Consider the following 27441-nt stretch of genomic DNA (forward strand, 5'->3'; position numbering starts at 1 on the left):
GCTTTTCCATTGGTTTAACTTAATGGTCAATCAACATTAAACGTACAAGACAGTCCAAAAGTACAATTTGGTAAAGAAATGGTCACAGACATAATAGTTGTATGAATGATTAATACAAGCAAAGAATCATTAATTATTTAATACTTCGAAACGTGTTTCTCATTCTAAATTGATGATTGACTTTTCCTCCATAAAAATTCTTCATCGAACAAAAAATATATATATATATATATTTTTTTTTGCGTTTTCCTGATTTTTTAAATTATCACAGTGTAAAATCAAAGAGGAGTTACGCCTGTCGACTTCCGGCAAAAAAAAATTAAGAAAATTCAAAATTTTAAAAACACCGACCACAGTGCATATTGCTACATGTCGCAGAGTGATTTATTTGACAATGGCCTCTCTCTCTCTCTCTCTCTCTTTGCTTGAATCCCGTGGAGGATATCCTTTTCAATGATTGAAAGAATATTTTTTTAGCAGCCCTATTTTAGTAGAGAAGTGTTGAATGAAAACAGAACCTTGAGCCCACGTCTGCAGATGAGCATTGTTTCAACTTCAGATAAGAAAACAAAAGAAGAAGATTGTGCTGCTGATCAAAACGGGTATTTTTCAGCTACATTTCGCCTAGGGCTGATAGGCCAAACTTTGCCTTTTTCTGGCTTTTTGACCTTTTTTATGTGTTCTTTTCTTCGCTAGTCCGGCCAACTCCATTGTTTTCTATGTATTATGATTGATTGTGCTCTATCTTGATTAGCTTGGACACTTGGTAGCATACAATAGGCTCGATATATAGATCACTGACTAAAAAATTAGCGCGTGGGTGGGTTAGACGCGAAAATGGAAAGTCTGTCTTTCGACTTTGGGGTAACAATTAGTCTACGACCTAAGACCTCTACCCACGTCCCCCACCAAAAAAAAAAAAAAAAAAAAAAAGAGCGAAGGATGGACCTAAGTCAAATAGCGAATTATTTTCGAAATCCGACAATTCTTCGAATGTGTCGCGATTAGATCCAAATACTTCTTTTTCTGCTATCCGTGAAAGAACCGGTTAGTCAGTGCTACGAGAAGATAAGATAGATGTACCAGTTCTTCATTTTTCTTGTTCATTGCTTTCCATCTTGTTATTGTTGTTACGCGTCCCAAAACACTAGTTAAATGGGCAAAATACACTACTTTATCCCTTATAATTTAGCAATTTTTTTTTTATATAATCTCCTTATAGTTTCAAAAGCTATATATAATCCGTTTATAATTTGAATTAAAGTGTCAAAGTGATGAAAATGATCATTGATAACGGAACCCATAAAAATATCAAAATCACCGACCGTTGTTTAAAAATTAAGATGGTTCAAATGATCAAATTATATAAATATAATATGCACGACACTCTAACTCCGTATGATTTTATGTTTTATCAGATAACCCCTTTATGATTTTCAAATATATACATAAACCTCATGGTTAATAAATAATTTTAAACTTTATACAGGGATACTTTTGACATTTTAATTAATGCCTTTATGGAATGCAAGTCCCGTCATTTTGACACTTTAATCCATAATATGAGGGAATTATGTATAACTTTTAAAATCATACGAAGGTCATGTGAAAAAAACGCTAAATCATAGGAAAGTAAAGTGTATTTTACCCAATTAAATTAAAATGAACCGTCACCCTAACAAATACTACTACTATTTGCCTTTCTCTTGATGCACTTCAGTTTCTACACTTACTTTAGGGCATATGTACCTCATAACCACGCATGAATGGATCTTCAAACTAACTAAGGGGTTGAGTTGACTCCATTTTCTCTAATGAATGTCAAGGTAGGGAGGGTCTTTCTTAGACACCTTTAAATTATTAGACTACGTAACTCTTGCTTGGAGCTTGGATGATAACTGTATAGATTTGGAGAGCCGTACAAGGAATAAGATGAAAGTTTATCTTGATATATTGTTCAGTCGGGGTAATGTTATTTATATTCCTTTTTTTTTTAGACTATATGATATAATAAATGATGATCATTTATTTCTAAAATAAATTTATGAAACACATATAGTCAAGACAATAAAGAGAATTGCCATACCCAAAAAAAATCAAAGGTAGATCATTACATGTGGAGAAATAAACTTTGCCAACATCCATAATCCACTTTTACTGTGTAAAATCAGTAAAATATCCCAATTTACCAGAATTTATAGGGTTATCCATCTATTATGTACGCCGAGTCCGATTTTTATTTTTTCCTATTTAACTAATATCGTGTCGATTTATGCACAATGGCAAGTCTTTTGGTATAATATCTTTGACCTTTCACAACCATCTATGGCAATGAAGCTGGTATAGTTTCCATTTTGCTTTTGCCAATAGTCCTAAACCAATTAAAGAGTTACTGCTAAGGAGAATCCATTGGATTTTTTTGAAAGAAAGGGCATTACGGTGAGTCAATCCCATTACTATGTGAAGTTGTGAACAAATCGCCAAGTGCAAAGTGCAAACTTGTCTTCTTAGAAAAAGTCTTGAACGCTATGCCCTGTTCAATTTTGGACTCTGCCAAATTGTCAATCAATTCATCAGAATTTGAGCTGCATTGTTCTTGTTAAACTTCTTCTTAAGTTGGGAATTGTGCAATGACAAGTACGCTTGATTTGATCACAAGCACATGTTAAAGTAAAGGCTAGTCCTAGGTAACCAAAAGTACTAGTAGCTGAGTGTTACTATGTATACTTCTGATTCCTAAGGAGAAGACAAGGTGTGGGGTTACTGCAATTGGGTTTCTGCAGATTCTAGTTACTACAATTGAACGAAATGTATGCTCCAAAATATCAATCATATGTAGATACTAGAAACTTATAAAAACCCATATAACTACTGTTTCCCACAATCATTCCCCTTCATTCAATTTGCAAATCAGATTAACTACTCTCCGAATCCCGTAAATCCAATTTAAATTAACCTACTTTCCTTGATTTTTTTTTTTCAGAGAATAAGTGAAAGTCTTCGGAGCCTTTTACTTACGATGTCTTTCATCTATCATGCAACCCAATCCTCTCCAAACCGACTTCCCATGATTAATTGTACACATAATTTCAGTTTCAAGTATTCCATCAAAAGATTTGCCGAGGTCTGGATTGTCGAAGAAATCACTAATTAGCTATCGTTTGCTTGTCGAAGGAACAGACTAGGCTGTACGGCCCCAAACAAGAGGATGGCCCCTCCCAGAGAACTTTAGCAAAATGTTCACGGATCCTTTCTGTTGGATGAAAAGAATCTAAGCAAGCATATGCGTGGTCATTGTGGTTGTCACGTAAGTCGTAGTTTGGATCCTTCTCGTTGCCTCCACAAGTAAGAAATCCTCTGTTACGCCCTGTTCCACAGCAAGCACCAACTCCTTCCTTAAATCCTGCAAAAAATAGCAATCCATAGAGCACACACTTTGTGTTACCAACCTTTTCTTTCTCAGGCAGGATAGGGGACTAACTAGTTTCAAATCTCAACGCTGAGCAAAGTTGGCATAATCACTGGGCTACGACCCTCGGCCTCAGATAGCCAATGGGACTGAGACCAAAAAATAAAAAATCTCCGCTTTGTGGATAATGCGTGTGGTTGTAGATGGTTATTCAAGGAAAATGATATCAGCACTCTTCAAAAAATCACAAGCACTTGATGAACTTAAGGAGTGCTTGAAATTTTTTGAGTAGTGCTAACATAATTTCTCTTATATAATTAGTCGAATGGCGGATACACTTGCCATATTTGGTGGGATCATTAATCCTATCAAGCAATACTTGAAATCCTTGAGCAGGAGTTCAAGATTAGGAAGGATAGTCTGTGGAGCATTGTTATGTGCAAATGCTAGAGCATTAGCAGTAGGGGTGAGCAAAATTACTCACAACCCGAAAATCCTTCATATCCAATCCGATTCGAAAATTAGAATATTCAATCCATATTATTTGATCGGATCAAAAAAGAGTCGGGTATCCCCTTAGAGGTGGGGTGGGCTAGGATTACATAATTAAAAATTCGTAGATACTCGACCCGCCTCCGCATATATACATATATATATATTTGATTTTTATGCACTATAAAATAATATTTTTAAAGAGTAAATCTTTCCTATACTGACGGTGTATACACTATCATCGTTAGATTCATGACATGTGTGCAAAAGTTGAATTTCAAATTCAAATTTTGCATAATTGTCAATCATCCAACGCTGATAGTGTATACACTGTCAGTGTAGGAAAGATTAATCCATTTTTAAAACTAACTAAGTAATTTCATTGAACAAGTTGCATTATAAATATGAAAGACTATAGTTTATTTACAAGACTCATTTGTAGAAGTCATTATCTTATGTTTTATAGAAAAGAGTTTAATTAATGTGGAACATATATTTAAAAAAAATATGTTACTTATGTCAAACTTTTATTGATTTTGAATTCTTTTATATATATATTTTTTACTTTTTCTTGTATTCTCTTTGAATGCTTGTTTCTTGGTGGGAAACTTTTTTGAAAAAATTTTAGATGAATATGTAAAATACAAAATCAAATTAGTACAAATCATATATTTTTTTTAAAATTAAATGATAAGTGAGGTGGGGCGGATACCTGTTGACCTGATCCTATCTCTCCGGGCATCTTATAATCGAGTATCCGTTGATATACGGAGACAAAGATCAAAAAATGACTGGCCTGTAAAATGAAGGTTGGGTCAGTCAAATAAGTACACAGGACGGATTTCGGACCCGTGCCCATTTAGCATGTTCAATACAACCAGCACATCATGGCCTTTTGGATTGAGGGCTCTCAGGGCTGGGCCGGCTGGCAAGCAACCCAAAGGGCGAAAGCTCAAATGGCAAACTTTTAGGCTTCTTTCTCGTACAGGTCCTCATCAATTGAATAAAGCACGTAAAGTATTTGATATGTCATAAATCAGCAATAAAAGCAATGCCTAAAAGCTTACTTGAATTCTGCCATGATTTCTCCTGCTTCTGCAATTCCTAACTTCTCTTTCAATGACAACTGCACCTTATGAAAGTACTCTAATTGTGTCTCGGAAATCAATGATATGTGATTCAAGCATTCCTCTATTCAGAGGCTCATATAGAGGTACAATCAAGTCGAGTCGAGTTCGAGTAGCACCATACTCGAGTTCGAACTCGATCAGAATCAGTGCTACTCGAGCTCGAACGAGTAAATAAATTTGGACTCGAGCTCGACTCGATAAAATAAAATTAAATTTGAACTTAACTCGTTTGAACTCGAGTAAATATCAAACCCGATCTACTCGACTTCGAGCTCGAGTTTTGAAATAAATCTATAAATTTTTTCTCAAAACATATAATATAAAAACTCGATTAAACTCGTCGAGCACCCGAGTATTTATTTTTGGAGCTCGAACTCAACTTGTTGAATATAACGAGTAGCTCGAGCTCGAGCTCGAGCTCGAACTCGATTTGATCGAACTCGAGCCAAGCTTTTTACCAAGCTGCTCGTAAACAACTCACGAGCGGCTTGACTTGATTGCACCCTAGGCTAATAGTCCACGAAATCAATTTCAAACAAGCTATTCATTGGCGAAAGCTATAGGCAGAGAATAATGATATAGAAACCACAATATTTCTTCAGCTTATGCCTAATTTAGTTATTTCCGGGGCAAATTTAGTTAATCTCTAAGCATCTAAAGCGTTGTTCAGTGCCTTCGATTTTTCCTTCACTGATTTGGTTGTTTGTCGTTGTATGTAAGAAAATAATGGGTTGACAAACTTTTAATTTATCCTTCCACCCTAATCATAAGAAATGTGCTGAAAGACGCAATAGTACCAGTAGTATTTACTTTGGGAAATCTCAAACTTTGGTAATCTTGTGGACAAAAATTAATATCTGTTGCTGTCGATCTTATTCATTACGTCAATATTTCTTTCTTGTGGCAGCTACTTTTCCTCTCTATATAATTCTTCCATTACCTGTGAACCAAAAAAAACCTTAAACCTGTTTGATTGATATGAAACATCGGGCCTGGCTCAGCCTCTCATATTGCTGATGATAGACAATATTGCGACAGCGCCAGCCTGTGACAGAAACCGTTAAATACGAATACTAGGCTGAGCTAACCGCAGCCAGGGCCAGTGAATAAATTTGCAGAAAATCCCTGACCGCTAAATTACTTTATATTCCAACCCTCGCGTACGCTTCACAAGCCAAATTCAGCTCAAGAGAATTTATCCAATTTATGCTGCAGCTCCTCCGGGGACCAGGCACGGTTGAAGTGCGGTCGGAGAATACATAGGTTAAAGTTTAATTAGCTGTACATAATCGTTTGCTAATTGTTTTGGAAACTATTTTTGGTAAACATCTTCGTAGGTCGGCTGATGATCATAAGCTTTTTTTTTTTAAATTTATTAGAAGAGCAAGTATCTGGGAGGTCTGTATACTATGCTATTTATCAAGGGTCAACTGTTCTGGGGTCAGCGCATAATTGGCATATCTAGTAGAGCATGCTTCTGAAGGGAATGAAATTTGTTCTGAAATACTAGGCTGCTGAGGATGGAAATGAAGTTAGTGAACAAATGAATTTTGCATGTCTTTCCTATAGCATCCTGTTACTTCCTATCGCTTGATCCTGTTTTAGTTAATATAGCATGTCAAGAGATAGGTTTTTCATTGTGTACTAGTTTCTGTTCATGTTTCATGTGTGTGCGTTCTACCTTTCATTTGTCCTGTTTTCAATTGACATTGCAAATACATCTTTGTCTCCGTTCATGGCTGTCTGAACTCTTATATAATCCAGAAAGTCACAGTGAAGAAACCTATGTCCATTTATAATCTGTCTACCAATGGATGGCCAAGCCCCAAAGGTTAAACATTAACAAGACCAATGAAATGTTCCTTCCTGGAAGGATGTCCTGTATTTTTAACAGGGAACAAACTCCAGTCTTTGGTGCTGAATCATGTATAAGAGGAATAACACTTCTTTTAGTGATAACACAAACTTCTTACTTATTTGCCATGAAAAATTAACTTCTCCTGTATCGTACTTCCCTCAAAAGATTTGCTGAGTTTCTGGATTGTCGACAACATCAGCAATAGTTTGCTTGTTGAAGAACAGACCTTCCAGGTTGTATGGCCCCACAGAAGGGGACAGCCCATCCCACAGAGCTTTTGCAAATTGTTCATGGATCCTTTCTGTTGGATGAAAAGAATCGAACCAAACATAGTCACTGGGGTTGTCACACAACTCATAGTTTGGATCCTTCTTTGTGCCTCCACAAGTGAAAATCCCTCTATAAGGTCCTGCACCACAACAAGCACTCTCTCCTTCCTTGAATCCTGCAAGAATTAATAGTAAATTGAAAACAACATGACTATACCGAGCAGGGACGTTGAAAAGTTTCAAGTCGCAATTCTTGACTGTGTGAATCAGGTTGGTAGCTTGGCTCAGTTAAAGAACCCTTGGCTCAGTTAAAAGGATTTTACTCATACCTGGTAGATGATAATTTAATTAGCAGAATGGATGCTTAACTTACCATACTTTGTGGGATCATTAATCCTATCAAGAAGCCAATCATAGAAATTGGAGTTGCAGTATTTGAAACCCTTGGGCAGGAGGAGTTCAAGATTAGGGAGGACAGCCTGTAGAGCATTGCTATGTGCTAATGCTAGAGCACTAGCTTGTTCAAAACAACCAGCATCGTGGCCTTTAGGATTGAGAACTCGGAGGGCTGGCAAGCAACCCAAAGGGCATAAGCTCAGAAATCCAAATTTTCTGGCTCCGCGATCATACAGCTCCTAAATTGAATAAAGCACGTGTTTAGTATATCATCAGGATAAGCATAACAGAAGAGAAAGGAAGGAAGAAAGCTTACTTGAATTCCCTGCGTCAGATTACCAATAACCATCCTGACATAATCCTCAGGAGGATGCAGTTGTTGCATTTCTGGATTACCTAGATAACCTCCCATGTAATCATTACTGCCCATACTAATGAAATAAACGGCGTTTGATATAATTTCTTCTGCTTCTGCGGTTCCTAACTTCTCAGCTAGGGACCGTTGTACCTTATGAAAGTACTCTAACTGTGTCTTCAAATCAATGACCTAAGATCAAGAAGTTCAAAAATATTCGACTCTTCAGGAAGACTGACAAACCATGAAGATGATTTCAAGCAAGTTATAAAACAATGTTCATCAGTCATATAGCTATGGGCAGGGATTACAGATAAAGAAATTACTCACCACACCCGGATTTGTTGTAGAAAGAATTCCAGCCCCACCAGAGGCAAAATTAACACCATGACTGTAATCAGCAGATGGTTGCAGATACGGAGGAATTATAGGCAATTTTGCATACTCAGCTGTTTCAATCATTTGCATAAATATATTAGTATAACTTAAGATGTGATCATAATTCATAAATTTGCTCTCTGCAATCCTTTCTTGCAATTAACAGGGTAATGATTGACTTACCAATATAATCCACGATAATACGGCCATCTGAGAATCGGCCTGTTGGCTCCTTGAAGAAACCGTTCTGACCGTAAGGCTTGTAATTGGCTTGGTTTTCAGGCGTGGTCTTAATGTAATTGTTGTTGCCTGGATCCACAGTAGAATCACCAAATATGAAGAATGCACTGCTTCTCTCAGCTGAGCCCCCACTGGCCTTGAAACAAAGCAGAAGTACAAGACTTGCATGGATCAATGATGAAGTTCCAAAGCGAGAATTTAGCCTCATCTTGTTCAGAAACTGAGGAGAGCAATCAGGAGCGTCTGGATCCCTGAAACTACTACTCAAGTCACTCCGTTTTGGGTTTTGACTTTATAGATCAAGGGCGATCCCACCAATGCAGTGCTAATTTGTTTTTTCTTTACAGTTGTACTACAATCTTCTAGGTAGCCTCTTGAGGTTAGTTTTCTTCGCAGCAGCTGGAGTTGTCATCTTTTTCATGGTGGTAGTAGTTGTGATCAGAGGAGAACAACTAGAACACATCACTATCAGATTTCTTTGGTTTCATCTAATTGGTTTCAATGGGTCATGTCTTGTCTACTTATTATTATTTCTCAAGCACATTTCACACACTAGTGTTTGACTCTCTGAAGCACTGTATAGGATAGATGCTAAGCGACCAGGGCGTAAAAGTAACTTTCAAAGTGATGCCTTCTTGATTTTTCTTTGATAAAATGTGTTCGAAAACTTCTTCTCCGCCAAATCATGAAAAATCTGTTGTAAGACGTACCATAATAGTACTTAGGAACATCAAACGTTGGTAAAAAAGCCAAGGATTCCGGACACAAGCTTAAATCCGTCGTTACCAGTCCCATTATTGTATCAGTCCTTTTGCAACCACTTTTCCGGTTTCTTTCATTTTTTTCCGTCAGTTGACCAAGTAAACCACGAGAGAAAAATAAAATGAAAAAGACAAAACGGCTTAAACCTGGGACGATCGAACCGGAAGGAGGTGGACAAAAGCATTAGGCCAACGGGTCGACAAGTAGTTGGATACGAACACTAGACTAGGGCCTAGGCAGAGCCCACCACCGGTCCACAGCTCAGGGTAATGAATTTTCATTAAGTGTCAAGGGTATTTATGTACTTTCACTATAAATCCAATCTCATCTTCTTCGCAACACTCGTCTTCATTCTCAAGCGTACTTCTTAGTGGAAAATCCCTAACCGGTAAAATTCGTTAGATTCAAACCCTGACGTACTCTTCAGAAGCCAAATTCAGCTAGCAAAAACCCTGATTAACTAAATACGTCGTTTACTATCATCTTCTTTTCGGCCATAAATTTGTCAAATGTCGTCCAAGCGTAACAATTACAAAGAGAAATTAGCTCGTCGCAAGTACGTCTCGTTTTCCTTCTAATCCTGCTTCCATTTCCTTTTTTTCAGCAATTTAATTATGTTTTCTTTGCAATTTTTGTTCTAAATACTAAAAGTTTGATGCTTTTTTGTTGAATTTCCATGAATACAGTAGAATAAGTGAGGGTTTCCTTTCCTAATATGTTTGCTTTGTTCGGGTATATTTATTTACATGCATATACTGTATGCTTTTTGAATTTTTGGTGTTTATATGTTTGTTTCCTTGATGGAGATTAGAGAATGATGACTTGGACATGTTGTTTGTGCGCTTGCCTTTATGTTTGTTTGTAGAGAGGAGAAGGCGGAGGAGCCAGAACAACCAAAGTATAGAGACAGAGCGAAAGAGCGGAGAGAGGATCAAAACCCTGATTATGAACCAACAACAGAATTGGGACATTTTCATGCTGTAGCTCCTCCAGGCACGGTTGAATTGCGGTATGAGAAAACTTAGGTTAAGTTCATTTGGCTTTAATCCTTTTTTTTTTTTTTTTTTGAGCGGGGTGTTTTCCATTTAATTAGTAGTTGTTTTGGAAGTCATTTGCGGGCAATGTCTTTGTAGGTCGGCTGATGCGCATAAGCTATCTATTGAGAAGAGCAAGTATCTTGGAGGTCAGTTTACTGATGCTGTTTATTAAGGGTTATTTATTGACATGTCGTGCAAATCTGTGGTCGTGAAGGGAATCAGAGGTTCTGAAGTACTAGTCAGCTTGCGAGGATGGAGCTGAACGAATAGATTTTGCATGTCTTTCTTATTTTGTCCTGTTACTATCACCTTATCCTATCCTGTTTTAATAACTATACCATGTTAAGAGCGAGGATATTCAATGTGTATTAGTTCCTGTGCATGTTTTGTATGTATTTTTTTTTCTACTTTTTGCTTTGGCCTCTTTAACCCGCATAGGAAACATGTCTTTGTCAAATTTATAGCATTCTAAACTCTACCTAATCCTCAAAGTCACAAAGAAGGCAATGTTCATTTCGTTCTCACAATCTTATTGCAACCTACTTATACCATGTGAATTTCTTTAGGATGTGTTATTGCCATTTTTTTGAACCATTGGAAAATAATTCAATGGAATTTGATTTGTGAAGTGAGACTCAGCTATTTATTAACTTGATTATTAAGAGTTCCCATGTCCTATTAATTATTCATAAGAGGCCTGCTGTAACATTTGATGAATTAATCTGCTAAACTACCTGCTTTTGCGGTGTAGCATTTTTTACATGCATCCCCCTAGTTTAGCTAGGAACTTTGAGTTCCTGGTCCCCCCATCTAGCTGTCTTTGGATTTTCAATCAGCTTAAGTGGAGTAAAACCGGCCGATATAAAGCTCATTAAACTATTTGTCTTTTTAGAGGGTATGCATATTAGACATGGATTGAGTGCATTAGATTAAAAGGAATATGTACTAGATGATTGAATGAGTGCATAGAATGAACAATGCATGTAATCTTTACTGCATGCAGCAAAGGGAATGCTATTATACTATCCTCAAGCTGCTTCTTTCATAATTCTGAAGAGTTAGCTTTGGGTTTATTGGCATGTATTACTTGCTTCAACATTTGACCAGATATTTTCTGTGATTGTTGGATCTCTGATTTTCTCTACCTTACCCCACATTTTGGGATTCTTGTGAATTTTAGGTGATGTTGAACACACACATCTTGTTAAAGGGTTGGATTATGCTTTGCTTCACAAAGTGCGAAGTGAAATAGACAAGAAACCAGATGTTGATGACGATGCTAATGAAAAAGCTAGGTAAGTAACTTGATTAACATCTGACAGCACCACTTTTGGAGTTCTGATCTTGGTAGATTTGCCATGTTCTTGCTCTGTTGTATGAGGGACCTTCTTCCTGAATTATTTTTGACTATATTGCCTCAAAACTATTTTTCCATTTTGACTTTGGCCTATTTAATTTGTGACTATGTTTTGTTGTGGCATTGATGAATTCCTTCCATCAATAGAGCATCCAAAGAAGATCAAACACTGTCATTTCGCACTGCAACTGCAAAGGTCCGTTGATTTATTGGCAACCTTCTTTTTTTTTGGGCAAAAAATCTCAGCAGCCATTAAATTATTGTCTGTGTCGACTTTTGACCATCAAACAATTTTTTGTCACAAATTAGCTGCTAAACTAACTAATCAGCGCACTCATGGCCATTTTGTCGGTTTTTGCTTTTAATTTACAAAATAATCAGAACCGCGTTTTGACAAAAAAATACCTATGGTGGACAAATATACCCTTGCATTTTGTTGTGTGTTCTAATTATTTTGTAAATTATAAGCAATAATCGATGAAATGACCAGAAGTGTAATGATTAGTTAGTTTAGTGGCGAACTTGTGATGAAAAATTGTTTGATGGTCAAAGTTGACAAGAACAATAGTTTAATGGCCGCTGAGGTTTTTTGCCTTTTTTTTTTTTTTGGTTCATAGCTACAGGTGGTAGCAGCCTTTGCTCCTTTTTGTGGATAAACAACTTATACTTTGCAGTCTGTTTACCAATGGATGATCAAGCCCCAAACTACCATCAAGACCAATGAAATGTTCCTTCCTGGAAGGATGTCCTTTATTTTTAACATGGTATAATCTCTTACTCCTCTGCGGCGTATTTGTATGAAGAAGGATTAATCTTCTGTTCGTGATAGTAGAAGTTCTGACCCATTTGCCAAGAATAATATGTCTTTTCTCGAATCATTTTTTTTTTCTTCACCAATAGATTTTTTATAAGAAGCGATCAATGAATTATCATTTTGTTCTTCTGATAATTCTTTGTTCTGAATTTTCATGTCAGGAAAATGGGTATTCTAATGATATTCCGACAACTCTTCACAGGAGTAAAGCTGACTGTCCAGTCCCAGAGGTACTTCCTTTACTGTCTTAATAGTTTTTTTATTTCAGTAAGTTGGCATTGAGGTTATTGACATCACCATCCTATTGCATTTTCGTGATCTTCTTCCTCCTTAGGATGACATTAGTACTTTTTGGTTTCCAGGAAATGGTTACTGTCGGTGTGGATGGTTCTGTTTTAGATCGGATTGCCAAGATTATGTCGTACCTTCGCCTTGGATCATCTGGAAAAGTGCTCAAGAAGAAGAAGAAAGAAAAGGATGCAAAAGGTGCTTGCATCTGTTTATTTTTTCCTGAACTTGAAGTTGAATCTTTTAATTGGCAAGAAAAAGGCTTTCGTAGAATTTTTTTGTTTAATTTGGCTTAAGTTCTTCATAACAAAATATTCCTAAGAACCTGAGGAGCAGAGAGGAGGTGCCATTCTCTGTCTTTGGTATTACCTGACACCTGTTAGGAGTTGAACATTATGATTACTGTTTTAGTGGTTGGAAAGCAAGTGCTTGGATATAGAGGCGGGCACATGTGTGGCTGAGCAGTTGTGACAGTGGCACTTATGAATTATCACCACATGATAAGGATCTGTCTTGTCATCTTCTCAGGGATAACTACCTTGTTCTCCAGTGGAGTTATAAAATAGAATCTGTGCTTTGGTCCTGCTAAATCAAACTTCTAGACCTTCTTGGTAGACATGTTAATGTGTACTGTGGTATTCTAGTGCCTATTTTGCAGGATTAACTCTTCTACAATAGTGAGCCCGGTATATTACTTCCTCAGTTGTTTACGATTTTTGAGAAGAACATGGCATCGCTCTGTTTGGGTAATTGAATTTGGTATCCCAAACCTAGTAAGTGTGGTGTAACTCCTTGCCAAATGGGGATGGATATATACAATTATTACAAGCAGCCTATAGCAGATGTGTCATATTCTGCTGCACAGACAAGCTGCAAGTTGAGAAATACAACATTAAGCAACTGTGACTTGTAATAGTTACTTTATCATATTAAGTTTGGGCGTACATTGATGCTTGTTTTTCCCTACTTGTGGGTTGTAAGTTTATTGCGTTATATTTACCTGTTGAGTACTTTTGTCGTACAGGGAAGCTTTCAGGTATTTCAAATGGATATGATGGAGATCAGAAGATGTTGAGGTCTGATGCATTGAAGAGTCAAAATGACAAAGAAACACCACTGCCACCACCTCCACCGCTTCCGAAAAGGATTCCTGATTCAAGGGCGAATCAGGGCCCAACTGTTGTTAGATCTGAAGAGGATGATATATTTATTGGTGATGGTATTGATTATTCAATTCCCAGTAAGGATATGAGCCAAAGCCCTGTCTCAGAGGATATGGAAGAATCTCCTCGGAACAAAGAAAGGGCATCTTATTTCGACGAACCTGTTTATGGCCCTGTACCACCCTCTGATCCCTCTCATGGTTGGCAACAAGTGGTGAGTTTGTTTGTTTGTTTCTTGGATTTTTGCTGTTGATAAATGGCAAGGCTAGATATATTCATTTTTTTTCACCAGAATTGGCATTTGTTGGCTTTTAGAATCTTTCTTTGTTTTCTATTCCCCTGCATCTTTCTCTCTCTGGTGAGGGGGTGGACCTCGACTGATGCAAATTCGTTATACATCTACCTAGAGAGTGTTTGACCTTGTGTTCTGATTTTTTTAGAGTGGATATGATGCTTTGCAAGCACAAGCATTGGTTGGTGGCTATCAGACAGAGTGGCAAGAGTATCAATATGCAGAACAACTCGCTTATCCTGACCAATATCTCCAGCAAAACCTTCAGGCTTACGATGTGCAAGCAGGTCTAAATGTGCTTCAGGACCCTAGATTCATGACTCAAGAAGAAAAAGATAGGGGCTTGGGTTCGGTGTTCAAGAGGGATGATCAGAGGCTTCTGCAGCTAAGGGAGAAAGATGCACGGGAGAAGGACCCCAATTTTATATCCGAGAGTTATTCCGAGTGCTATCCTGGATACCAAGAATATAATCGTGAGATAGTCGATAGTGATGATGATGACGATCTATCAAAAATGGATATGGGTGGAAGGGTAAGTGTATCAAATACTAGGTTTGACTGGTTGATGCCTGTAGTGTTATCCTGCTGTAATCCATATTTATGGTGCTCTGTCTTTTTAGTCATGTCTTATGATGTACTCGTTAGATTTTTAATTGACGTAGCTTTATGTGTTAATGTTCTGGTGACAATTAGATAGTTGACGCTGTTGATACTGATTTTTTGACAGGCAAAGGGGCGGCTTCATCGTTGGGACTTTGAAACTGAAGAAGAGTGGGCTACATACAATGAGCAAAAGGAAGCAATGCCAAAAGCTGCTTTCCAGTTTGGTGTGAAGATGCAAGACGGTAGGAAGACACGAAAGCAGAACAAAGATCAGAAACTTACAAACGACCTCCATAAGATAAACCAAATACTGACCAAAAAGAAGATGGAGAAGGAGGCAAACAACGATGGAGCAAGCTATGATGATGAACCGCGCTCTGGAAAGAAGCTCCGAATATGAAGCACAGAAATATCTTTTATTTCTTACTCAATGGCGTAGAATGTTATACTCTGTATTATCAAGTTGGATCTGCCTGATTCAATCGTCTATGAATAGTTATCCATCAATGCATCCTGGAAATAATCCGTCCTCTTTCTTCTTCCCATCTGTTCCATCAGCGCAGCATTCGACATTCTCCGCTATTTGTACTAGTTCAAGGTCACTGCCTGATTAGAAGTGCTCTGTATAACTACGCATGTTTCAAACCGAAAGGTCGAATTTAAAAGCAGGGTCGCTTATGAGGAGGTTTTAGTTTCGAGTTTTTGGAAATGTGATGGTTGTATTTATTGCTCGTTCTCAGTTTCATCCTTTCCCTTCCTACTTGATTACTTTCTGTAGATTTTACTCCATTATTCTCGATGTGAACGTTACTGATGGAATGCAGTTGGTGCATGCGAGGAATTGAGGATTGTGTTAAAATATTCGGAAAGTTCATGTTTCAGTAGGTAACTGGGTAAACCACTGAGCTTAGCTCAATGGCTACCAGGAGGGACTTAAGTCCCTTCTTAGGCTGTAAGCGAGAGTTCAAATTTTACCTGCAGCAAAAAAAAATTTAAAGAGTAGTGCCATAGCACTCTCTTGGTCTAGTAGTGCTATAGCACTCTCTTGGTCTAGTTGGATTTGTATATTTACTAATCTCTAGCAGCAGTTTGCGCCCCTAGAGTGAAATAACATATAAAAACTTGATACCATTTTGAAGATGAAAATTTTGATCTTCCACAAAGATTGTATTAAACTAGTGTTAAGGACACATCAATGTGCGTGCAATTTAAAAAAATTAAAATGAATTTATTTTATACAAAATTTGTCTTTTACATAAATCAAATCGGTATAAATTTTTATTAAAGAATTTTGGTTAATAAAGTTATAATAATTTGAGACTTAGATTAGTGTAGTTATGAATAGTTATAATGGCAAAATGTGATTAAGGGATAAGGGAAAAAGTTAATCTTTTATAAAGGTAAAGCTAAAAATTGAAAAAATGATTAAAATTGTTTATATCAGATGGTATCTCTCACACTTCATATACTGTATAAATAGTATGTATTATTATTGCCAAGTGTCAACGTCAAAGGGCATGAAATACGTTTAAGAACAGGGAATGGAATATAAAAGTCCATAGATAGTTTCCTAGCACAATCCACATATCGATCCCTTGTAAACCCATGATCTTTTCATCGCAAAGAAAAAAAATTGTTTCCAAAAATATTTCTGGTCTAATTTGTCCGAGTGAAAATCTTTAAATCAAACTTAAGGTCTAAAAAATCAAAAAAAAAAAACTTAAGGTCTAAGACACAATTTTGAGAACTTTGGAGGGCATCATAGCAGCTCACATTTTATCGATAAGCCCCCAAAAGCAGGAAGGGGTTTATCTTTTAAAAATCCGAAAAGGAAAAAACAAAACTACCCAGACCCGAATTCTTCTGCTCATCCAAAACCACTGCAGTACGCAACTCGGATAAGAGTTTGTCAATTTTTTCACCATCTCTGCTTCAAATATAGCAGAAATCAAAAGCTCTTACGCCATCACTATTACAGAGAAAAAGGTAAAAATTCTTCCATATGATTTTCGATTTCTATGTTTTTTTTCCTCGTATGTCTTTGTGACCTGCACTCTTCTCTGTTGCATATATATTAATAACCCTAGGATCTTAACTGAATTTCGGTTAATAAGATTTGGCACAAAACCCTAATTTGATTGGGCAAAGTAATTGGTCCTCCGTTGATTCTGAATTTTGTCAACCACAGTTGTCGAAATTCCTACAGCTGAAAGCTCGAACAAATTGACCCAACCATTTGAGTCATTGACTTCAAAAATTAGGTCTCGCGGCAGCTAGAAGAGTCTGCCCCACTACCGCCCCTGTTCGTTTAATATTGGGTGTGTTCATGTAAGTGTTTCTTGTAATTTGATGTAATGCGGATTAGGAATCTGCATCCTTCATTCTAGTTGATGGGTAATCTTTGAGAGAAGGGCGTGCATCCTTCAAAGCAACCGAAGGACGGTGCTTAACTCTTTATTTTATATATATATATATATATTTACGTGCTTAACTTTGATCTTCCGTAGCCATCTCCTCCCTTGAGTTGCCTTTCGTTCTTTCGTTCTTTCTTTCCTCCCTTTCCGCTTCTCTCCAAATTTTACCACCACCACCAGTGCATATGATATGAAAGCCTTCTCGTCTTCCTCGCCCTTTTATTTTTCCTTCTCGTTCTCTTGAATCTCTGCCACCCACTTGCTGTTTACTTAAGAGTCTTCAAAGAGAGAATTTTGGGTTAAAGGTTGATTTGTTATTTCTGTCTTTCTGTGCAATTTCTCATAAATTGGATATGGGTAAGTTATTTATTTATTTATTATTTGTTTATACCCTAAAAGCCTCCGAAAATCATCGTTACCTCCGTTCATGGATATCTGGTGAGTCAATGAGGGTTGAATTGGTGGACTCGGATGCTCTTTTGAGTTCTGAAGCCAACTCACCCCAAAGAGTCTGAACGAGTTTCCACTGGGCCTACTGTCTTTGGGGTAGGGCAGACCAGTTGCGCAATGGAGGTGGAAGTTCTGGTGACGACTTGGCTGGACCGAGCCTTTGAACGGTTTGGACACTTTATGAGTTCGGCCTGGAAAATGTTTTTGTGGGGGAGGGCAAATTAAATGAGAAAAGAGACGACCATATGGTTGTAACCAATTTATGGCTGTTGATACTCACAGATTTATCTTAAAGCTTCTGGCTTTATTGTGGACTATTGTTTGACCTTTTTAAGTTCTTGTTTACTACTTGATTTCCTATTGAAACTTTCTAGTAACTTTACTTCCTCTTCTAATTGGCAGTGTTCTTTCTTATTTCAACAATTTCCACTGCAAGCAGGTGTATCAGGAACAATGCCATATTCCTCGATTTCAAATTTAGACAACAAGAAAAGCAAGTTCAAATATATTGATGACTTCAATGATACTGCTTGGCCTGTGCCTGGAAGCCAGAGCGCTAGCCCTTCCAGCCCAAGTTCCTTGAAGCAAGGTAATCTATACAACTTTCCATTTGAGGCTGAAGACCTTTTGGATGGAGGTTATGAATCCAGTGATGATCGCTATAAGACTGTACAGCGTAATGGTCCTCCTGAGGTGAACTTGAAAAATGTTTTGAGTGGTATTTTTGCCATTTTGACTGGTCGGAATAAAAGTCTGAATGCTGCCGGAAGTCTGCAATTCTCTAATTCGAATGTTTCATTTCTTGGGTCTGCGAAGAATGGGGATGCGGTATTGCACTCATCAGTTTACATACCGAGTGCACCACCACTTCTTGAGGCAACTGCATTTAACTATAGTGCTTACAAAGATGTGTTGGAAGCTGAACCTCCGGAGTGGCTTCCAGACAGTTCCAGTACTGTGTGCATGCAGTGTAATGCTCCATTTACTGCTCTTACACGTGGAAGACATCATTGTCGATTTTGTGGAGGGATCTTCTGCAGAGCATGCTCAAAAGGAAGGTGCTTATTACCTGTTAAGTTTCGGGAGAGGGACCCGCAAAGGGTGTGTGACACCTGCTATGACAGGCTTGATCCTTTGCAAGGAGTACTCATCAACACCATCAGCAATGCAGTTCAGGTTGCAAAGCATGATGTGATGGATTGGACTTCAATGAGAGGGTGGCTAAATCTTCCTGTTGGCTTCTCCATGGAGCAAGAGATATATAAGTCTGCCAATACATTAAGGAATTACTGCCAGGTGGTGTTTCAATATTTTTACTTGACTATGTTGTTGTATTCTGTAAGTTTAGTAACCTTTTTTTTGAATGTGCTCTCATTCTGTTGAGAGGAGCAAAGGTCATGTGTTTTAAAGTTATTGTTGTTTGTCGTCCTTGTAGCAAATTTTCTACTCCTGGGCTTGAAAAGAAACTTATCTTTCTTGTCTTGTCAAGAGGACATGCATGAGTATGTTTTACCCTTGAATGACATCATTTATTTTACAAATACATAGAATATAATTGAGAGTTCTCTTAATGGACAGGTTGCTCGCTTGAATCCTGAGAAGTCCATTCCTGCAGCAATTCTGGAAGGGGCCAAAGGTTTGGCAATCTTGACGGTGGCTAAAGGTGGGGTGGTACTTGCTTATAAACTTGGAACTGGCTTGGTCATTGCTCGAAGAGCCGATGGATCATGGTCAGCTCCATCAGCTCTGCTTTCTGTTGGCCTGGGATGGGGTGCGCAGGTATAGCATCAACAAAGATTTTTTCTTCCTTCATTTTATCCCCCCCCCCCCCCCCCCGGGGCTGGGGCTGGAGGAGTGGAGGAGGTCTCTTCTTGAAAATCATGTTATTTGAGATTCAGAATTTGTTCTGTTTATTATGCTTTTTATGTTGTGTTATTGACAGTTGTAAATCATACATGTGATATCCTCAATGGGCAGATCAAAAGATCATAATTTTGCATTTTCTGATACAAGGATTCCCTCAGTTCTTTTCTTTTGAATATCTTGATTTATCCAAATGAGTCGAGAGTTTACTTTGATTGGTCAAGCTACTTCATTTTGCCATTTTCTCCAGATTTATTGAAAGCTTCTCTTGTTACATGATTTTTGCTCGCTGCTGTTTACTTTAGCAATTGTTGTAGCGTGTAACTGGTAATGATTTTCTTGTGTCTGTAGGTTGGCGGCGAACTCATGGACTTCATTATTGTACTACACGACTCAAAAGCTGTGAAAACTTTCTGTAGTCGAATGCATTTCTCTCTTGGTGCTGGATGCAGTGCTGCAGCTGGACCAGTTGGGAGGGTTTTTGAGGCAGATATGCGAGCTGGAGAGAGGGGCTCTGGCATGTGTTATACTTACAGCTGCAGTAAAGGTAATTCATTTTGGTGGGCACCCTAGCATTAACAATATACCATACAGACTGAAATGCTACTAGTTCTGAGAATAGACGTAGTAGGATGCTTAGAGATGCTAACTCTGAAATTTGGTTGGATTTAACAGCCTACTTTTCCGCTGAGAATGTACTCATTGTTTTTGATATCCTTGTGCAATAGATTGACCAAACCTTCATTCTGATGTTGCTTGTTATGTCTCAGGTGCATTTGTAGGTGTTTCACTGGAAGGGAACATAGTCTCAACTAGGATGGATACAAACCTTTGCTTCTATGGTGATCCTTATCTTACTGCAGCTGACATCCTTCTTGGAATAGTGGACAGACCTAAGGCTGCCGAACCCTTGTATGCAGCTCTCCAGGACCTTTATGCAAGCTTCCGATGCTAGTGGCATCTTGATGTTATAATTATATTTACCTCCAATGTGTTCATGGCGTTCCAATTCTCGGATAAGAAGCTGTACATACCATGCTTCATGGGTGGAAAATCCTCACCTCCAGGACAAAGAAGCAACCTGCGCTCCCCCTATTATTCATGCACATTAGGGTTCGTCATGTTCATTTGTTATTTATCATTGGATGTACAGTTAGTGAACCAGCTGTCTTCACCTGTGTATATATATAGATGATTCTTATACGTGACGGTACATATTTTGGTAAAAAAAAAAAAAAAGGAAGGTTCAGTTTAAACTTGAAAGTGTTTGTGTGATGGTCTATGCTCTGTTCTTTCCGTGGGATAATGCGGAGCCACCTGCTACATCGCAAGAACTCTTGGGAAAGTTGAGAGAAATGGAGTGGCAGTATTGATGGGCCAAATCAAAGCCCATAAACTGTGTCATTTCGGCGGATTTAAACAAGCATCAAGCAAATTTGCATTTGGGCTTTAATATGAAATATGAACGTGTATTGGCAGTTTGTTCATTTCTGATTCCTTTCCAATTCGTCCAAACAAACGATAAGAGAAGGTTGGTATCATTGCTTTCCAAACCCTCCCCCCCAACCCCCACCGCTCTTAAATTTACTTTTATTTTTTTTAGAGGATTCGGGGAAAATTCTTTCAGCGATTAACAGTTTGCATCCTGACTTATCAATTATGGCACTGAAGAACATTTTACTATGAACTTCTATTTCAAAAATTTACTAAAAATCATTAAAATATTTTCATGCTATTTTTTTTTTTGATTGAAAGTGCTTATAAACTAATAAGAGCATTTTGGTGGGATGACTCAAATTAAGGAACCTAAAACCTCTTCACTAAAAACCGTTAAGCATGTCTAATTGATTCTGGGCTTGTTTGAACAATGTGTTGTTAGCATAAGATGATAAAATAAATACTAATAAAATGCTTCAAAAAGGCTTGGGGGTATTAAAATAGTACTAAACTTAACAGTAATTTCTATTGCAAAATGAAGATAAATAATTGCAGCGAGGTGTTCGTTTAGTAAATGTCTCAACTTTTCCTTTTTTTCACTTAAAAACTTCCGAGGTACGGGCTGTCCTCCCAGGTGGCGACTACAATTGAAAACAGCCCTAGTTTAAAATCATTTTTCAAACCCCATCTCACGGCACCAACCACAACAGCAGCAGCAGCATGGGGACTAAGGCCCCGGAGGTTGTGATTCTCACCGAAGATCTTAAGAATGGCTATGATGATGACGATGATGCTGATGTTTCTGTACTGTATGCAAAACCCTTCTCTCGCAAGGAGGGAGTCAATCCAGAAAACCCCATCTCAGTTGAAAGCTACTCTGATGACAGAGACCTCCAGCTCGCCATAATGGCCTCTCTTCAACCTCAATCAAAGAGTAGCAGCAGCGGTATTCGCATTATTAGTAGCAGTACTACAAGTGGTAAAACTAAAAGGGTCATTGATCTTTCCCAAGATTACTTCATTTATGATCTTGATGATGATGATGAAGTTCAATTAATTGCCTCATTTTCCACAACTCCAAGGAAGAAGCTTTTCACAGGCGAGTCTTCCAATTCTAAGGCTACAGCCAACAATGATCATGATAATGTCGATAGCGGTGATGTTGATGTTACTTTTATGTGTGATATCTGTGTTGATGAAAAGCCAAAGGCTGCATTGTTCTGCATAAAGGGTTGCACTCATTCTTATTGTTCTGAGTGTATGGCTAAATATGTCGCCTCAAAGTTGCAAGACAATATTACTAGTATTTATTGTCCGGTTCCTGGGTGTAATGGGAGGTTAGAGCCTGAATATTGCCGGTCTATATTGCCTGTTCAAGTTTTTGATAGGTGGGGTGATGCGCTATGTGAGGCATTGTTATTGGCTTCTGAGAAATTTTATTGCCCCTATAAAGATTGCTCCTCGCTTTTGGTGGATGATAGAGGGGGCAGTGATGAGGCTATTACACATTCTGAGTGCCCGGAGTGTAGGAGATTGTTTTGTGCAAAGTGCAGGGTACCTTGGCATTCGGAGATTTCCTGTGATGAGTTTCAAATGTTAAATAAGGACGAAAGGGAAAGAGAGGATATTCTGCTAATGAACCTGGCCAGGAGCAAGAAGTGGAAAAGGTGTCCCGAGTGCAAAATTTTCGTTGAGAGGATTTCCGGGTGCTTGTTTATGAAATGCAGGTAGTCATGAGTTTTGTTGTGATATTCTTGAGTTCTATTTGAAATTAGTCTTGTTGTAATCTCTCAATTTGCAGCTTCAATTGGCAATTCTCTTTATCTGTCTTTAACTTGGATTGTTGCCATGTTTACAACTCCTTTAGATTTGAATTTATTCTTGTAGATATGGATCTGTATGTTCCGAAATTACAGAAATTTACATCTCATACAAGATTGCATACTTAAAATGATTTACTATGCAAACAAGATATGAACTTCTTTCTGAGTAGTGTGAGATCTTGAAATCTGATTGACATATAATGCTTTCGTGTTATTGTCATCAGTAACTTCTAAGCTGCTTAGGCGACTTAACGTGAAAGCAGTAGGTGGCAAACTGGCAAATACGTCATTGCAGACTCAGATTTTGGGTAGTGGAAAAGCTATTTTTAACCAATGTACTTATCCTCAAAATTTGTATATTAAATTCTTTAGTGACTTCTAGGAGTCATTTTTTGTATTAGGCCAATTTGACGGACCCCTCTCCATTGTGTTAGATCATATTACTTCAAAAGATATCCTAATAGAATTCAGCAGTTTGGGGATTTTGAACTGAAAATTAGCTTATGCCCAATCTCAAGACAGTTAAGCAGGTCATTCCTTCAGCAATTATGAGAACAATGAGCATGTCTTAATGAAGAATAAGAAGTAACTAAAATTTTTCCATTTTCTTTTACCCCTTTCCTGTCTTCTTTTTTTCTTGTCCCTCTTTTGAGTTTTTTGGCACCTTGATTTTTAAGTCCATCCATCCTGATTCCTGTAATCCAACCTACATGCCAATTTGTGATCCACTTTTAGACACAAAAGGGAATGAAAAGAACCTCCTTGGAAAGGCTATTATCATTTGTATCTAGCTTGTCGGTAAGTAAAGTTAATACAAGGCATGCTTAAAGCTTCTCAAAGCTATTTTTTGTTGTACCATACTAATACCATTAATCAGTTTGAAAAATAATAAATTTGCTTACTGTATTTTTGAAATTTTGTGTATTTTTGCTGTACTGTGCAAAAGTTTTGATTTTGCTCATATTCACCTGCATTTTTGGTTTTTTTTTTTTAATATTTGGAAAGATGCTAATTAACTATAATATGGGGGATTGCAGGTGTAAATACACATTTTGTTACAACTGTGGAGCTCAAATGGGCACTAATCATTACTGTGCCAATTGTAAGCATTAGCTTAGATCCTTCTGCAGATTGTGGATGGTGGGACATTGTACTTTTTGTATAGCATATATCTTTACTGTTTTTGGTTCCCTCGGAATAATGAATGAATAGTATCTTGGGCGCATTTTGCTGAAAAGTTTTTCCCTTTTCTTTGATAGTCTTGGAAGCATCTGCCTGGATAAAATATATTTGTATAGTGTCCAAGAAGCCACAGTAAAATGCCTGAGTCCTTTACCTGGCTTCTTGTTATTTACTCATAATAGGAGTTTAAAGCTGTGTAAGCTATCTCCTGATTGTCATGTAGTGTATCCAAATACCAGGTGGAGCGTATATTTTGCTGACAATATTAGAGCGGATGCACCATCATGACTGAGTGTGATTGTAAAGGCTGAGATAAAAACTTCTGCCAGGCTAGGTTTCCTGACTCCTTGATCACATGATGGATCTTGGGTAAGGTTACATGTTGTGATTTTCGGAGATGGAATATTTGGTTGCAGAATTTGCTGAAAGCAGCTTGGTTTTTGTGCTTGGTTATAGGTTGGTTTTGGATATTCGTTCCATTTGATCGTAGGAAAATTGTTTTGCATGATCTTTCCAGTTTTTTGTCTTTGACCAAGTTACATGGGTACTAGTCATGAGCGATATGTCTCTTACAGTGTTTAACATTAATTTTGATTCCGGACCTGAGATCCGTTTCATGCAGCTTGGTACACACACACACACCCCCCCTTCCCCTCCCGGGAACCTGTTCTTCCACTTTTTTGACTATTGGTGACTAGTTTTTAGATTATAATCAGAGTTGGATGGTTTCCACATTGAGTTGTAATAGATCTTTTTCAAGCTTATAATGCTTGATACTTCTATGTTATGGAATCAGCAATTAATTACCTTAATTCTTTGTCCCCAAAATAACACGAGCAAACCATAGAAGTCGGCTTTCAATCCTCAGACTGCATAAGTAACTTTTTATGCACTGAAGGTTAGAGATACAATTTTGATCTGTCTCTTCCATGGAAGGTATACAATAATTGCTGGAGACAAGTTCTTGTTGATGTTTCTAGACTATCTATTTCTCCATGTTTGCAATGGTTGTAAGCTGAAGTGCTTTCTTTCTTGAAATGAACTCCTAAGGGCTAAGACTAAATTACGTCGCTAGGGATGAAAGTTGACCTTGAAAGTGCATTCAGACGTTAGAGTCTCATTTGAGGAGGGACAAATGTTAACCCTCACCTCGGTGGTCCTTGTGTCCAGTTAACGGGGATACATAACTATATATATTTTCTGATTCAGGTAGATCCCGAGTAGGATGTTTTTGCGTGTGTGAAGCCATTGTTCTGTACCTTTGCCTGGTGGCTTTCAAGAATTTCTATCTACTTTTACATTTCATTGGCAGTAATGAGTTATATACTAGGCTCTAATCAGTACCCAGAAAATGTTCTTTGTTTACCGGAAGCAGCATATCTACGCGTTTGGGAATATGAACGACTGGCTTTTCTGCTGGCTTGAACTTTTATCTGACTGGGAAGCTACACAACTTCGTGATATCATTTTAGCGGAATTCCTGAGTTGTCGCCTTCGACAGAAAAAGTTTAGAAAGTTCAGAAGAGACTGATAAGCTGCTGGATGAAGTAAAGGAAAACTCTCTGTATAAGATGACTTGAAAGTCTACTTTGACGAAAAATTATTTTCCTAGAGTTTGATTTCTTAGGATTTGTATATTTTTAGATGACTTGAAAGGTTATACACTAAGATTTTAGGTATATGCTTCTTTCTTGAAAAATTATTTTTGATAAGGACGGATTCGTTTTGTGTGTGGCTGGTGTGTTTAGTGGACAACATCAATAATTTAGGGGAGATCATCTTCTTGTTTAAGAAGATATTTGATGAGACCATTGATTAAACCAATCATTCCAATACCTTGAGAATATCCTTCTTCCATAATTCAATTTCGATATAATCCAAATTCCAAATGACTATGATGATGTTAGCCCATCAATGGTAGGACCAAGCATTATTCACTACAATATTCCAAACTTGAAAAGGTCACTTCACCTTTTATTTTTGAAGTTCTCCATGTTTCAAGTAATAAATGCAAAAATCGAAAAGAAAAAAAAAAGGTTTTAACTAATCAATACAACACATTCTACACAACTAAAAATTCAGTAACTAAGGACAATCGTCGTGATAGAAATGTATTATTACTTTGTGTTCTTTTAGATTTTCCGACGAGTTACATTCATTAGTACACGTATATTGCATCTAATTTATCATGAAAATGCAAATACTATTATTTATTACATCTTTAAATTTAGATATTTTTTTAAAAATAATTATACTTTTTAAAAAAGTTAACACCTGAACACCTCTTGAGATATGTGTTAGGAAACGTTTGTTAGTCAAAACCTTTTTTTTTTTTTTTTTTTTGGTCTTATTTTGGGACTAACTCAAAAGGGGCTAATTTCTCAGATTATTTGGATTTTAAAAAAACAACCGTCAAATGCAGCTCTGACATGGTCTACTTCTAATTGTATAGCGGCCGTGCTGACTCAGCACGGCCCCGTAACTAAAAATTGTTCTCTGCAAAAATTCAGTGTTGTACAGAAATGTCAGACAGGGACGTGCTGACTGGGCACGTCCCTGACTGACTAAAACTGGCCCTTCTCGGCATTTGTCAGCCGGGGACGTGCTGACTGGGCACGTCCCCGGTCTGACAGGAATTGACCGGCTCGGCATTTGTTTGGAGACGATTATCAACTACGTCAAATGCCTCGACGCCATATTGGTTTACCAAAAAAAGTGAATCAACTTTTTTGTTTTCAAATTCAGACGCAAAAAATGTTGGGTTAGTAAATTTGTTATGTTAAATGTTGGGTTAAACATAAATGTTGGGTTAAACAGTGTGGACCAAACTTTTATTTTTATTTTTCCTTTGTTTTGTTTATAATATGCAGTTTTAGATATTTTATATTTTAATATGCAGTTTTATATTTTATATGCAGAAAATTATACAATGTGTTCTTATGTTCACTTATTTTGATCTAAGTCCATAATTTTTATTTATAATTTGTCCCCTAACTTTTGCATAATTGTGCTAGGGTCTCAACATTTGCCAAAAATGGATAAATTTCTCATGTTTGGAGTTCTGGCCTTTCTTTATGATGGTAATGCGTATTTTTGTGAATTAATTCTGACTTTTCAGGTATAATTAGGGGTTTTAGTAAATTTATTAAGTTTAGGATTTTAATTTAAAAATTATAGAAACTAGACTGAATAATCTTTTGTTTGTAGATTTGTTAATCACTTTTGTAGTCTAATTAGCCTAAATTTGAGTAGATTATGAATAAAAGGTTAGTAAAAAAAGTGATGTTTTAAAAAAAGTGTAGATTATATTTTTACCCACAAATTTTTTTTTTAGTTTAGCCCCCATGGATCTTTGTTGAATTTAGGGTTTAAGGTTTAAGTAATTAGGATTTAGAGAAAAATAAAATTAAACTAGATGAAATTTAAAGT

At 37.3% G+C, this 27441-nt stretch overlaps 4 protein-coding genes across 4 annotated transcripts; 3 read left to right on the plus strand and 1 right to left on the minus strand.

The window, feature by feature from the left end:
* Positions 1-6805: 6805 nt before the first annotated feature.
* Positions 6806-9040, minus strand: LOC113692917 (GDSL esterase/lipase 5-like). Its single transcript, XM_072052892.1, has 5 exons — positions 8471-9040; positions 8240-8358; positions 7871-8101; positions 7532-7793; positions 6806-7334 (listed from the first exon to the last, which is right to left on the minus strand). Exons 1-5 carry the CDS (start codon positions 8733-8735, stop codon positions 7048-7050), a joined length of 1164 nt encoding a protein of 387 aa, XP_071908993.1. The 5' UTR covers positions 8736-9040; the 3' UTR covers positions 6806-7047.
* Positions 9041-9602: 562 nt separating this feature from the next.
* LOC113694045 (suppressor of mec-8 and unc-52 protein homolog 2-like) lies at positions 9603-15574 on the plus strand. Its single transcript, XM_072052891.1, has 11 exons — positions 9603-9845; positions 10155-10298; positions 10423-10472; positions 11507-11621; positions 11831-11879; positions 12358-12447; positions 12659-12727; positions 12860-12983; positions 13810-14162; positions 14389-14772; positions 14968-15574. The coding sequence occupies exons 1-11, from the start codon at positions 9799-9801 to the stop codon at positions 15241-15243; spliced, it is 1701 nt and encodes a 566-aa protein (XP_071908992.1). The 5' UTR covers positions 9603-9798; the 3' UTR covers positions 15244-15574.
* A 1092-nt stretch (positions 15575-16666) lies between these two features.
* LOC113692919 (uncharacterized) lies at positions 16667-20826 on the plus strand. The gene is made up of 6 exons (XM_072052893.1): positions 16667-16829; positions 18147-18400; positions 18524-19003; positions 19286-19486; positions 19922-20117; positions 20341-20826. Exons 2-6 carry the CDS (start codon positions 18161-18163, stop codon positions 20523-20525), a joined length of 1302 nt encoding a protein of 433 aa, XP_071908994.1. The 5' UTR covers positions 16667-16829; positions 18147-18160; the 3' UTR covers positions 20526-20826.
* A 764-nt stretch (positions 20827-21590) lies between these two features.
* LOC140008467 (E3 ubiquitin-protein ligase RSL1-like) lies at positions 21591-24067 on the plus strand. The gene is made up of 2 exons (XM_072052894.1): positions 21591-22734; positions 23868-24067. The coding sequence occupies exons 1-2, from the start codon at positions 21728-21730 to the stop codon at positions 23941-23943; spliced, it is 1083 nt and encodes a 360-aa protein (XP_071908995.1). The 5' UTR covers positions 21591-21727; the 3' UTR covers positions 23944-24067.
* The last annotated feature ends 3374 nt before the right edge of the window (positions 24068-27441 follow it).

Source organism: Coffea arabica, chromosome 6c, assembly GCF_036785885.1.
Source record: "Coffea arabica cultivar ET-39 chromosome 6c, Coffea Arabica ET-39 HiFi, whole genome shotgun sequence".
In the NCBI taxonomy this organism is placed as follows: domain Eukaryota; kingdom Viridiplantae; phylum Streptophyta; class Magnoliopsida; order Gentianales; family Rubiaceae; genus Coffea; species Coffea arabica.

What these genes read in the sequence shown, in the direction of transcription:
- LOC113692919 (XM_072052893.1), top strand. Translation starts at nt 18,161, where the DNA reads ATGCCATATTCCTCGATTTCAAATTTAGACAACAAGAAAAGCAAGTTC. An exon ending in AGCGTAATGGTCCTCCTGAG is followed by an intron (nt 18,401 to 18,523) that starts GTGAACTTGAAA and finishes GGGTCTGCGAAG; the next exon opens with AATGGGGATGCGGTATTGCA. An exon ending in TACTTACAGCTGCAGTAAAG is followed by an intron (nt 20,118 to 20,340) that starts GTAATTCATTTT and finishes GTTATGTCTCAG; the next exon opens with GTGCATTTGTAGGTGTTTCA.
- LOC140008467 (XM_072052894.1), top strand. Translation starts at nt 21,728, where the DNA reads ATGGGGACTAAGGCCCCGGAGGTTGTGATTCTCACCGAAGATCTTAAG. An exon ending in TGCTTGTTTATGAAATGCAG is followed by an intron (nt 22,735 to 23,867) that starts GTAGTCATGAGT and finishes GGGGGATTGCAG; the next exon opens with GTGTAAATACACATTTTGTT.
- LOC113692917 (XM_072052892.1), bottom strand. Translation starts at nt 8,735, where the DNA reads ATGAGGCTAAATTCTCGCTTTGGAACTTCATCATTGATCCATGCAAGT. An exon ending in TATTATCGTGGATTATATTG is followed by an intron (nt 8,359 to 8,470) that starts GTAAGTCAATCA and finishes TGATTGAAACAG; the next exon opens with CTGAGTATGCAAAATTGCCT. An exon ending in TAATGATCCCACAAAGTATG is followed by an intron (nt 7,335 to 7,531) that starts GTAAGTTAAGCA and finishes TAATTCTTGCAG; the next exon opens with GATTCAAGGAAGGAGAGAGT.
- LOC113694045 (XM_072052891.1), top strand. Translation starts at nt 9,799, where the DNA reads ATGTCGTCCAAGCGTAACAATTACAAAGAGAAATTAGCTCGTCGCAA. An exon ending in GATGCTAATGAAAAAGCTAG is followed by an intron (nt 11,622 to 11,830) that starts GTAAGTAACTTG and finishes TTCCATCAATAG; the next exon opens with AGCATCCAAAGAAGATCAAA. An exon ending in CTGACTGTCCAGTCCCAGAG is followed by an intron (nt 12,728 to 12,859) that starts GTACTTCCTTTA and finishes TTTGGTTTCCAG; the next exon opens with GAAATGGTTACTGTCGGTGT.